Below are 13,656 nucleotides of genomic sequence, written 5' to 3' on the forward strand. Positions count from 1 at the left end.
TTCTGTCCTTTAGATTATAATGAATTTGAAAGTGTATGGACACAGGTTCCTGATCCTAGATCAGTATTCTGACATGTTTGATACATATGATTCACAAAAATTTTTTAAAAAAAAAATCACATTTCATTTGTCACATGAGCCGAATACAACAGACCTTACCGTGAAATGATTACATACAAGCCCATAACCAACAGTGCAGAATTGTTTAAAAAGTAAGTAAGAAAATATTAGCTTAAACAATAAATAAAGTAAGAAAAAATGTAACACAATAATAAAAACACTAGCGAGGCTATATACAGGGTGTTACGGTACAGAGTCAATGTGGAGGCTATATACAGGGTGTTACGGTACTGAGTCAATGTGGAGGCTATATACAGGGGGTACCGGTACAGAGTCAATGTGGAGGCTATATACAGGGGGTACCGGTACAGAGTCAATGTGGAGGCTATATACAGGGGGGTACCGGTACAGAGTCAATGTGGAGGCTATATACAGGAGGTACCGGTACAGAGTCAATGTGGAGGCTATATACAGGGGGTACCGGTACAGAGTCAATGTGGAGGCTATATACAGGGGGTACCGGTACAGAGTCAATGTGGAGGCTATATACAGGGGGTACCGGTACAGAGTCAATGTGGAGGCTATATACAGGGGGTACCGGTACAGAGTCAATGTGCGGGGGAACTGGTTAGTTGAGGTAATATCTACATGTACAGTTGAAGTCTGAAGTTTACATACACCTTAGCCAAATACATTTAAACTCAGTTTTTCACAATTCCTGGCATTGAATCCTAGTAAAAATTCCCTGTCTTAGGTCAGTTAGGATCACCACTTTATTTTAAGAATGTGAAATGTTAGAATAATAGTAGAGAGAATGATTTATTTCAGCTTTTATTTATTTCATCACATTCCCAGTCGGTCAGAAGTTTACATACACTCAATTAGTATTTGGTAGCATTGCCTTTAAATTGTTTAACTTGGGTCAAACGTTTCGGCTAGCCTTCCACAAGCTTCCCACAATAAGTTGGGTGAATTTTGGCCCATTCCTCCTGACACAGCTTTTGTAACTGAGTCAGGTTTGTAGGCCTCCTTGCACACACACGCTTTTTCAGTTCTTCCCAGACATTTTCTATAGGATTGAGGTCAGGGCTTTGTGATGGCCACTCCAATACCTTGACTTTGTTGTCCTTAAGCCATTTTGCCACAACTTTGGAAGTATGCTTGGGGTCATTGTCCATTTGATAGAACCATTTGCGACCAAGCTTTAACTTCCTGACTGATGTCTTGAGATGTTGCCTCAATATATCCACCTAATTTTCCTCCCCCATCATGCCATCTATTTTGTGAAGTGCACCAGTCCCTCCTGCAGCAAAGCACCCCCACAACATGATGCTGCCACCCCTGTGCTTCACAGTTGGGATGGTGTTCTTCGGCTTGCAAGCCTCCCCCTTTTTCCTCCAAACATAACGATGGTCATTATGGCCAAACAGTTATATTTTTGTTTCATCAGACCAGAGGACATTTCTCCAAAGAGTATGATCTATGTCCCCATGTCCAGTTGCAAACCGTAGTCTGGCTTTTCTATGGCGGTTTTGGAGCAGTGGTTTCTTTACTGCTGAGCGGCCTTTCAGGTTATGTCGATATAGGACTTGTTTTACTGTGGATATAGATACTTTTGTACCTGTTTCCTCCAGCATCTTCACAAGGTCCTTTGCTGTTGTTCTGAGATTGATTTGCACTTTTCGCACCAATGTATGTTCATCTCTAGGAGACAGAACACGTCTCCTTCCTGAGCGGTATGACGGCTGCGTGGTCCCAGGGTGTTTATACTTGCGCACTATTGTTTGTACAGATGAACGTGGTATCTTCAGGCGCTTGGAAATTGCTCCCAAGGATGAGCCAGACTTGTGGAGGTCTACAATCTTTTTTCTGAGGTCTTGGCTGATTTCTTTTGATTATCCCATGATGTCAAGCAAAGAGGCACTAGTTTGAAAGTAGGCCTTGAAATACATCCACAGGTACACCTCCAATTGACTCAAATGATGTCAATTAGCCTATCAGAAGCTTCTAAAGCCATGACATAATTTTCTGTAATATTCCAAGCTGTTTAAAGGCACAGACAACTTAGTGTATGTAAACTTATGACCCACTGGAATTGTGATGCAGTAAATTATAAGTGAAATAATCTGTCTGTAAACAATTGTTGGAAAAATTACTTGTGTCATGCACAAAGTAGATGTCCTAATCGACTTTCTGACTTCAACTGTAGGTAGAGTTATTAAAGTGACTATGCGTAGATGATAACAACACCACCTATGTGATGTAAGAGCCATTTTTCTTATTATTAGAACTCAAAACACCATAGAAGTACATTTTAGAACTCAAAACACCGTAGAAGTACATTTTAGAACTCAAAACACTGTAGAAGTACATTTTAGAACTCAAAACACTGTAGAAGTACATTTTAGAACTCAAAACACCGTAGAAGTACATTTTAGAACTCAAAACACTGTAGAAGTACATTTTAGAACTCAAAACACCGTAGAAGTACATTTTAGAACTCAAAACACCGTAGAAGTACATTTTAGAACTCAAAACACCGTAGAAGTACATTTTAGAACTCAAAACACCTTAGAAGTACATTTTTGAAGTCAACTTAACTAAACTCAGGTTAGTCGAGGTAATTGAGTCAATATGTACATCTAGGTAAATAAAGGATTAAAATAGAAGATAAAGTGACTATGCATAGATAATAATTTGTTATTTTTATTTCTTATTCTTTTTTTTGTAGCTCTTTTTTGATTTTTTTTTTGTTAAACTGAATTGTTGGTTAGGACTTGTAAGTAAGCGTTTCACTGTAAGGTCTACACTTGTTGTATTCGGCGCATGTGACAAATAACATTTGATTTGATTTGATATGATTAATAAACAACGAGTAGCAGCAGTGTAAAAAAGGGGGTTAATGCATATTGTCTGAGTAGCCATTTCATTAATTGTTCAGCAGTCTTATGGCTTGGGTGTAGAGGCTGTTAAGGAGCCTTTTGGACCTAGACTTGGCGCTCCGGTACCGCTTGCCGTGCGGTAGCAGAGAGCGGTCGGATGCCAAGCAGTTGCCATATCAAGTGGTGATGCAACCAGTCAGGATGCTCTCGATGGTGCAGCTGTAGAACCTTTTGAGGATCTGAGGGCCCATGTCAAATCTTTTTAGTCTCCTGAGGGGAAATAGGTGTTGTTGTGCTCTCTTCATGACTGTCTTGGTATGTTTGGACCATGATAGTTCTTTGGTGATGTGGACGACAAGGAACTTGAAGCTCTCGACCCGCTCCACTACAGCTCCGTCAATGTGAATGAGGGCATGCTCGCCCCCCTTTTCCTGTAGTCCACGATCAGCACTTTTGTCTTGATCACATTGAGGGATAGGTTGTTGTCCTGACCTCCTTCCTGTAGGCTGTCTCATCAGTGTCAGAGATCGGCAAACTTAATGATGGTGTTGGAGTCGAGCGTGGCATTTCAGTCGTGGGTGAACAGAGAGTACAGGAGGGGACTAAGTACGTACCCTTGTGGGGCCCCCGTGTTGAGGATTGTTGCCTACCCTTACCACGTGAGGGCGGCCCATCAGGAAGTACAGGATTCAGTTAAATAGGGAGATGTTTAGTCCCAGGGTCCATAGCTTAGTGATGAGCTTTGAGGGCACTATGGTGTTGAACGCTGAGCTGTAGTCAACGAACAGCATTCTCACTTAGTTGTTCCTTTTGTCAGTGTGGGAAAGGTCAGTGTGAAGTGAAATGGAGATTGTATCATCTGTAGATCTGTTGGCGCGGTATGTGAATTGGAGTGGGTCTAGGGTTTTTGGGATGATGGTGTTGATGTGAGCCATGACCAGCCTTTCAAAGCACTTCATGGCTACAGACGTGAGTGCTACGGGGCAGTAGTCATTTAGGCAGGTTACCTTGGCATTCTTGAGCAAAGGGACTATGGTGGTCTGCTTGAAACATGTAGGTATTAAAGACTCAGTCATTGAGGGGTTGAAAATGTCAGTGAAGACGCTTGCCAGCTGGTCAGCGCATGCTCTGAGTACACGTCCTGGTAATCTATCTGGCTCTGCAGCCTTGTGAATGTTGACCTGTTTAAAGGATTTACTCACATCGGCTACGGAGAGCGTGATCACACAGTCATCCGGAACAGCTGATGCTGTCATGCATGGTTCAGTGTTGCTTGCCTCGAAGCGAGTATAGAAGGCATTTAGCTCGTCTGGTAGGCTCCTGTCATTTCGTTTTGTAATCCGTAATCGTTTGCGAGCCCTGCCACATCCGACGAGAGTAAGAGTCGATTTAGTAGGATTCAATCTTAGTCCTGTATTGACGCTTCGCCTGTTTGATGGTTCATCGGAGGGCATAGCGGTATTTTTATAAGCGTCCGGATTAGTGTCCTGCTCCTTAAAAGCGGTATCTCTAGCCTTTAGCTCAGGGCGGATGTTGCCTGTAATCGATGGCTTCTGGTTGGGATGTTTACGTACAGTCACTGTGGGGACGAAGTCGTCAATGCACTTATTGATGAAGTCAGTGAATGATGTGGTGTACTCCGCAATAACATCGGATGAATCCCAGAACATATTCCAGTCTGTGCTAGCAAAACAGTCCTGTAGCTTAGCTTCCACGTCATCAGACCACTTCCGTATTGAGCAAGTCACTGTTGCTTCCTGGTTGATTTTTTGCTTGTAAGGAGGAATCAGGGGGATAGAATTATGGTCAGATTTTCCAAATGAAGGGCGGGGGAGAGCTTTGTACGCGTCTCTGTGTGTGGAATAAAGGTGGTCTAGAGTTTTTTTTAAATCTGGTTGCACATCTGACATGCTGGTATAAATGAGGTAAAACGGATTTAAGTTTCCCTGCATTAAAGTCCCCGGCCACTAGGAGCGCTGCTTCTCTTGTTTGCTTATGACCTGACCTGGCCTCCACAATCACCCGACCTCAACCCAATTGAGATGGTTTGGGATGAGTTGGACCGCAGATTGAAGGAAAATCAGACAACAAGTGCTCAGCATATGTGGGAACTCCTTCAAGACTGTTGGAAAAGCCTTTCAGGTGAAGCTGGTTGAGAGAATGCCAAGAGTGTGCAAAGCTGTCATCAAGGCAAAGGGTGGCTACTTTGAAGAATCTCAAATATAAAATGTTTTGATTTGTTTAAGACTTTTTTTGGTTACTACATGATACCAAATGTGTTATTTCATAGTTTTGATGTCTTCCCTATTATTCTACAATGTAGAAAATAGTAAAAATAAAGAAAAACCCTTGAATGAGTTGGTGTGTCCAAACTTTTGACTGGTACTGTACCTTTAAAACAAAACGAGTCAGTATCTGGTGTGACCACCATTTGCATCATGCAGCGCGACACATCTCCTTCACATAGAGTTGATCAGGCTGTTGATTGTGGCCTATTGAATGTTGTCCCACTCCTCTTCAATGGCCGTGCGAAGTTGCTGGATATTAGCAGAACTGGAACACGCTGTCGTACACGTCGATCCAGAGCATCCCAAACATGCTCAATGTCTGGTGAGTATGCAGGGAAATTTTCAGCTTCCTGGAATTGTGTACATATCCTTGCGACAAGGGGCCGTGCATTATCATGCTGAAACATGAGGTGATGGTGGCGGATAAATGGCACGACATTGGGCCTCAGGATCTCATCATGGGATCTCTCTGCATTCAAATTGCCATCGATAAAATGCAATAGTGTTCTTTGTCCGTAGCTTATGCCTGCCTATACCATAACCCCACCACGGGGCACTCTGTTCACAACATTGACATCAGCAAACCATTCGCCCACACAACACCAAATACGCTGTCTGCCATCTGCCCGGGACAGTTGAAACCGGGATTCATCAGTTAACAGCACACTCCTCCAGCATACCAGTGGTCATCGAAGGTGAGCATTTTCCCACTGAAGTCTGTTATGATGCAGAACTGTAGTCAGGTCAAGAACCCTGGTGAGGACGACGAGCACACAGATGAGTTTCCCTGAGACGGTTTCTGACAATTTGCAGAAATTCTTCAGGTTGCGCACATTTTCTTCAGCTGTCCAAGTGGCTGGTCTCTGACGAATCCCGCAGGTGAAGAAGCCGATTTCTGGGGTAGTTACACGTGGTTTGCGGTTGTGATCCCGGGTTAGACGTACTGCCACATTTAAAGAGAAAAGGATGGCAGGAAACCAGTATGGGTTATTAGTATGGGTAACTAGTATGGGTTATTTAGTATGGGTAACTAGTATGGGTTAGTAAGTATGGGTAACTAGTATGGGTTAGTATGTACGGGTAACTAGTATGGGTTATTTAGTATGTGTAACTAGTATGGGTTATTTAGTATGTGTAACTAGTATGTATGGGTAACTAGTATGGGTTATTTAGTATGGGTAACTAGTATGGGTTAGTAAGTATGGGTAACTAGTATGGGTTAGTAAGTATGGGTAACTCGTATGGGTTATTTAGTATGGGTAACTAGTATGGGTTATTTAGTATATGTAACTAGTATGGGTTATTTAGTATGTGTAACTAGTATGGGTTATTTAGTATGTGTAACTAGTATGGGTTATTTAGTATGTGTAACTAGTATGGGTTATTTAGTATGGGTAACTAGTATGGGTTATTTAGTATGTGTAACTAGTATGGGTTATTTAGTATGTGTAACTAGTATGGGTTATTTAGTATGTGTAACTAGTATGGGTTATTTAGTATGTGTAACTAGTATGGGTTATTTAGTATGGGTAACTAGTATGGGTTATTTAGTATGGGTAACTAGTATGGGTTATTTAGTATGGGTAACTAGTATGGGTTATTTAGTACGTGTAACTAGTATGGGTTATTTAGTATGGGTAACTAGTATAGGTTATTTAGTATGTGTAACTAGTATGGGTTATTTAGTACGTGTAACTAGTATGGGTTATTTAGTATGTGTAACTAGTATGGGATATTTAGTACGGGTAACTAGTATGGGTTAGTAAGTATGGGTAACTAGTATGGGATATTTAGTACAGGTAACTAGTATGGGTTCGTAAGTATGGGTAACTAGTATGGGTTATTTAGTACAGGTAACTAGTATGGGTTATTTAGTATGGGTAACTAGTATGGGTTATTTAGTATGTGTAACTAGTATGGGTTATTTAGTACGGGTAACTAGTATGGGTTAGTAAGTATGGGTAACTAGTATGGGATATTTAGTACAGGTAACTAGTATGGGTTAGTAAGTATGGGTAACTAGTATGGGTTAGTAAGTATGTAACTAGTATGGGATATTTAGTACAGGTAACTAGTATGGGTTAGTAAGTATGGGTAACTAGTATGGGTTATTTAGTACAGGTAACTAGTATGGGTTATTTAGTATGGGTAACTAGTATGGGTTATTTAGTACAGGTAACTAACCTATGGACGGTGCCATTTCACAGCTATAGAACAAAGCTGAAGGCAGCTAAAGCCATGAACTCAGCAGCCATGGTGGTGACTGGTAGAGATCAGAAGAATGGACCTGTCGTACCTGGAACCAACAAGTACACCATGGAGGGGTGAGTCCTGTCTTCCACACATAGGATGCATCGCAAATGGCACCCTATTCCTTGCATAGTGCACTAGTTTTGGACCTGGACCCATAGGGTGGATCCAACTCCCTACATGAAATGTACAATAATTACACAATAACACACAGTGCATTCAGAAATTATTCAGACCCCTTTTAACTTTTTCCACATTTTGTTACGTTTATTTTTCTAAAATGTATTAAATAAAATGTTTTCCTCATCAATCTACACTCAATACCACAGGTAGAAATGCTTGCAAAATTATTACAAATAAAACACTGAAATATCACATATGATGCTGCCATCACCGTGATTCACCGTAGGGAAAGTGCAACAACAACCCATAATGACAAAGCAAAAACTGGTTTTTGTTAGATATTTTAGCAAATGTATTAAAAACAAAAATATCTTATTTAAATTAGTTATCAGACCCTTTGGTATGAGACTCGAAATTGAGCTCAGGTGCATCCTGTTTCCATTGATCATTCTTGAGATGTTTCTACAACTTGATTGGAGTCCACCTGTGGGAAATTCAATTGATTGGAAATTATTTGGAAAGGCACACACCTGTCTATATAAGGTCCCACAGTTGATAGTGCATGTCAGAGCAAAAACCAAGCCATGAGGTTAAAGGAATTGTCTGTAGAGCTCCGAGACAGGATTGTGTCAAGGCACAGATCTGGGGAAGGGTACCAAAACATTTCTGCATTATTGAAGGTCCCCAAAAACACAGTGGCCTCCATCATTCTTAAATGGAAGAAGTTTGGAACCACCAAGACTCTTCCTAGAGCTGACTGCCCGTCCAATCTGAGCAATCAGGGGAGAAGGGCCTTAGTCAGGAAGGTGACCAAGAACCCTATGGTCACTCCTCTGTGGAGATGGGAGAAACTTCCAGAAGGACAACCATCTCTGCAGCACTCCACCAATCAGGCCTTTATAGTAGAGTGGCCAGACTGAAGCCATTCCTCAGTAAAAGGTACATGACAGCCCGCTTGGAGTTTGCCAAAAGGCACCAACAGACTCTCAGACCATGAGAAACAAGATTTTCTGGTCTGATGAAACCAAGATTTAACTCTTTGGCCTGAAAGCCAAGTGTCACGTCTGGAGGAAACCTGGCACAATCCCTACGGTGAAGCATGGTGGTGGCAGCATCATGCTGTGGGGATGTTTTTCAGCGGCAGGGACTGGGAGACTCGTCAGAATCGAGGGGAAAGATGAACGGAGCAAAGTACAGAGAGATCCTTAATGAAAACCTGCTCCAGAGCGCTCAGGACCTCAGACTGGGGTGAAGGTTCACCTTCCAACAGGACAACGACCCTAAGCACACAGCCAAGACAACGCAGGAGTCGCTTCGGGACAAGTCTCTAAATGTCCATGAGTGGCCAAGCCAGAGCCCGGACTTGAACCCAATAGAACATCTCTGGAGAGACCTGAAAATAGCTGTGCAGCGATGCTCCCTATCCAACCTGACAGCTTGAGACGATCTGCAAAGAAGAATGGGAGAAACTCCCCAGGCTGTGCCAAGCTTGTAGCGTCATACCCAAGAAGACAAGGCTGTAATCGCTGCCAAAGTTACTTTAACAAAGTACTGATTAAAGGGTTTGAATACTTACGTAAATGTAATATTTCAGTGTTTCATATTTTATACATTTGCAAAAATTTATACAAACCGTTTTTTGCTTTGTCATTATTGGGTATTGTGTGAAGATTGATGATGAGGGGGGAAAAACTATTTAATCCAGTTTTGAATAAGTCTGTAACGTACCAAAATGTGTAAAAAGTCTAGAGGTCTGAATACTTTCCCAATGCACTGTGTTTTTTTATGGTAACACAAATGTAATTGGAACACGAAATAAAATGCATTCCACCCTGTCTTTGCTTTCACAAAAAATCTGAGAAGATAGTTTGGACCGCAGTTTTAGTGCATGTTTAGTTTTTAGCTCATAGCACATTTAAAATGCATTGTAAACAGGTTGTCAAGTCATTTCACATGTTGGAATTTGCAAAGGGAATAGGGAAGTAGGGTAGCCTAACAGTGTTATCTCTGTCCCTGTGTTTGTGTTTTAGGGCTAACCCTGTGCTCAACCTGAACATCGACACAGCCACAGACCTGGGCTTCGACGAGGAAGGATCTAACGCTGACAGAGTCAGGTAGAAACCACCTATTGATGATGACGATGATGATGATGATGATGATGATGATGATGATGATGATGATGACAATAAGAACAATATGTGCAGACCGTGTTGTCTAGTAGTAATACTCACGGCCATAAGATTTGATTTGAACACTAAACTACAGAGTCAAGTGAACACTACAGAGTCATGTGAACACATTACTACAGAGTCATGTGAACACTACAGAGCCCTGTGAACACTACAGAGTCATGTGTGAACACTACAGAGTCATGTGAACACTACAGAGTCATGTGAACACATTACTACAGAGTCATGTGAACACTACAGAGCCCTGTGAACACTACAGAGTCATGTGAACACTACAGAGTCATGTGAACACTACAGAGTCATGTGAACACTACAGAGCCCTGTGAACACTACAGAGCCCTGTGAACACTACAGAGTCATGTGAACACTACACTACAGAGTCATGTGAACACTACAGAGCCCTGTGAACACTACAGAGCCCTGTGAACACTACAGAGTCATGTGAACACTACACTACAGAGTCATGTGAACACTACACTACAGAGTCATGTGAACACTACAGAGTCATGTGAACACTACACTACAGAGTCATGTGAACACTACAGAGTCATGTGAACACTACAGAGCCATGTGAACACTACAGAGTCATGTGAACACTACAGAGCCCTGTGAACACTACAGAGCCATGTGAACACTACACTACAGAGCCATGTGAACACTACAGCGTCATGTGAACACTACAGCGTCATGTGAACACTACAGAGTCATGTGAACACTACAGAGCCCTGTGAACACTACAGAGTCATGTGAATACTACAGAGTCATGTGAACACTACAGAGTCATGTGAACACTACAGAGTCATGTGAACACTACAGAGTCATGTGAACACTACAGAGCCCTGTGAACACTACAGAGTCATGTGAACACTACAGAGTCATGTGAACACTACAGAGTCATGTGAATACTACAGAGTCATGTGAACACTACACTACAGAGCCATGTGAACACTACAGCGTCATGTGAACACTACAGCGTCATGTGAACACTACAGAGTCATGTGAATACTACAGAGTCATGTGAATACTACAGAGTCATGTGAATACTACAGAGTCATGTGAATACTACAGAGTCATGTGAACCCTACAGAGCCCTGTGAACACTACAGAGTCATGTGAATACTACAGAGTCATGTGAACACTACACTACAGAGCCATGTGAACACTACAGAGTCATGTGAACACTACAGAGCCATGTGAACAATACAGAGCCCTGTGAACACTACAGAGTCATGTGTGAACACTACAGAGTCATGTGAATACTACAGAGTCATGTGAACACTACACTACAGAGCCATTTGAACACTACAGAGTCATGTGAACACTACAGAGCCCTGTGAACACTACAGAGTCATGTGAACACTACAGAGTCATGTGAACACATTACTACAGAGCCCTGTGAACACTACAGAGTCATGTGAACACTATAGCGTCATGTGAACACTACAGAGTCATGTGAACACATTACTACAGAGTCATGTGAACACTACAGAGTCATGTGAACACTACAGAGTCATGTGAACACTACAGCATCATGTGAACACTACAGAGTCATGTGAACACATTACTACAGAATCATGTGAACACTACAGCGTCATGTGAACACTACAGAGCCCTGTGAACACTACAGAGTCATGTGAACACTACACTACAGAGTCATGTGAACACTACAGCGTCATGTGTGAACACATTACTACAGAGTCATGTGAATACTACAGAGTCATGTGAACACATTACTACAGAGTCATGTGAACACATTACTACAGAGTCATGTGAACACTACAGAGTCATGTGAACACATTACTACAGAGCCCTGTGAACACTACAGAGTCATGTGAACACTACAGAGTCATGTGAACACATTACTACAGAGCCCTGTGAACACTACAGAGTCATGTGAACACTACAGCGTCATGTGAACACATTACTACAGAGCCCTGTAAATATGTGTAGATGCGGGTGTAACCTGAGACACTGACAAATACGTGTGTATTTACGCATCGCCGTTAAATCTAGCGTTCCTCTGATTGTCCTATCATGCAACCAAGACAGTGTTACAAAATGTCTATACTGGTAATGTTATTTGATATGGTCCTCCATTGGACAGCATTGAGATGTTATTGCTAACATTAATTAAGACGTCATTGTCAAGGCTTCCTTTGTATGACAACTAATTTAGTGCATTTTTTTAATTTTTAATTCAAGCTTGAATTCCTTGGACTACAACATCGACATGGTCATGTCTGACAAGGACACGATGCCCATGATGGTAACGTTATAGTTCATTGTAGTTATTATCACTACTGTGTTATTATATCGTCATTCTGGATGTTGATGCCTGTCTCCCTGTGTAGATGATCCAGGAGGAGGATGAGGACGATGGGGGAACAGATAACCACTACATCGAGCCTCTGGGTGAAGCCTTGGCCCAGCGTGGCAGGAAGAGAGACAACAACAGCCCTAGTTTAACCTTCGCTAACCCTTCACTCAGCACCACAGACCTGTGAGTGGCTGCCATCTTGGGTCAGTATCACTGACCTGTGACAGCCATTTTGGTGCGGTATCACTGACCTCTGATGGCCATCTTGGGATCTATGACACTGACCGCGGGTCATAAAATGGACCCCCCCGTAAAATGGACCTTGCTTCCTGGAAAAGGATAGATGCCAAACTCTGTGCTAGAAAGACAATGTGACTTTTGAGATTCAAATCTTATTCAAATCTAATCTTTTTGTTTGTGTTGAACCACTCTTTTGCATGCTATTATTTGATTCAATTTAAGGAATATTTCCGTGTAAACGTTTATCACAACACATAGTACAGTGATGTTAGATTAGCCGGCTTGCTATTTGCTGCAACAGTATATCACAACTTTTCTTTTGTCAAACGTCCCAACGTGCTGATGAATCCATTGTTTTTAGTTGAACAAACATCAACCTAAAGCGAAAACAGGACACTGGGATGAAAAGCAAAAAAATTACAATGTTTTCATTGCGAATCACTTTATTATTATTATTATTATTATTATTATTCTAAATATGTAAAGATTTGATTGATATTTGTAATACACGTTATGCTTTGCGATGTTTATTTTTTTGTATATTAATTTCATTCCGTTTTTTTTTTCTCCTCAGTTTATTATGAAACTAAACACTTGTATCTGGAATCTTGTGTTGTTTTTAAGTATGGCCCCTTTCAAGAGGAACAACATCTATCGACTGTCGATTGGACTCTTTCTCATACGACCTCCATAGTATTTTATTGAACTAAAAAATATATATATGTTTTTCATATATATATAAATGTCATTATAAATATACAGGTTAGCCAAAAGCAGTACCTTCTAAACATGTCTCTATATTTCTACTTACCATATATATATATATATATATATATATATATATATATATATATATATAATAGGTGCCTGGGGGTTTGTGAGTTTAAGTGAGGGTGTAAGTATGGTGTGTGTTAGCTGAGGTCAAACCTAAGGCGATACAGGTATGGAGGAGAGAGTGTGTGTTCAATCATTTCAGTTGTGTTTTTGCAGATATTCAAATCGGCTGTATTTTTAATGAACGTGCAATCATCCAATAAAATGGGTTTTCTTCAAATATTCATTCTTGAAACAATGATATTGGTTTACAGAAATATTAACATATATGGTACTTAAAGGGACAGTGTGAGATTCTGGCAATGAAGCTCTTTTTCTACTTACCCAGAGTCAGATGAACTCGTGGACACCATTTCTATGTTTGTTGTTGTTGTTGTTGTTCAGTTTGAAGGAGGTTGCGTTTATTTTCGTGAGCCATTGTTTAAACGGAACAGTTAGCATGCTAACTAGGACTTAATTACCAGAATCACACT

General features: G+C 41.2%; 1 protein-coding gene across 2 annotated transcripts in view; it reads left to right on the forward strand.

The window, feature by feature from the left end:
• Positions 1-13,409, forward strand: part of cdhr2 (cadherin related family member 2) — a 45,559-nt gene extending 32,150 nt beyond the window's left edge. For both annotated transcript variants that reach the window (XM_045717821.1, XM_045717822.1), the window contains exons 28-31: positions 7,438-7,554; positions 9,634-9,717; positions 11,995-12,058; positions 12,144-13,409. In XM_045717821.1, the coding sequence (XP_045573777.1) occupies positions 7,438-7,554; positions 9,634-9,717; positions 11,995-12,058; positions 12,144-12,296 (418 nt within the window). In that variant the 3' untranslated portion in view covers positions 12,297-13,409. The remainder of the gene's footprint in view (positions 1-7,437; positions 7,555-9,633; positions 9,718-11,994; positions 12,059-12,143) is intronic.
• The last annotated feature ends 247 nt before the right edge of the window (positions 13,410-13,656 follow it).

This window comes from Salmo salar, chromosome ssa05 (assembly GCF_905237065.1).
Source record: "Salmo salar chromosome ssa05, Ssal_v3.1, whole genome shotgun sequence".
Taxonomy (NCBI): domain Eukaryota; kingdom Metazoa; phylum Chordata; class Actinopteri; order Salmoniformes; family Salmonidae; genus Salmo; species Salmo salar.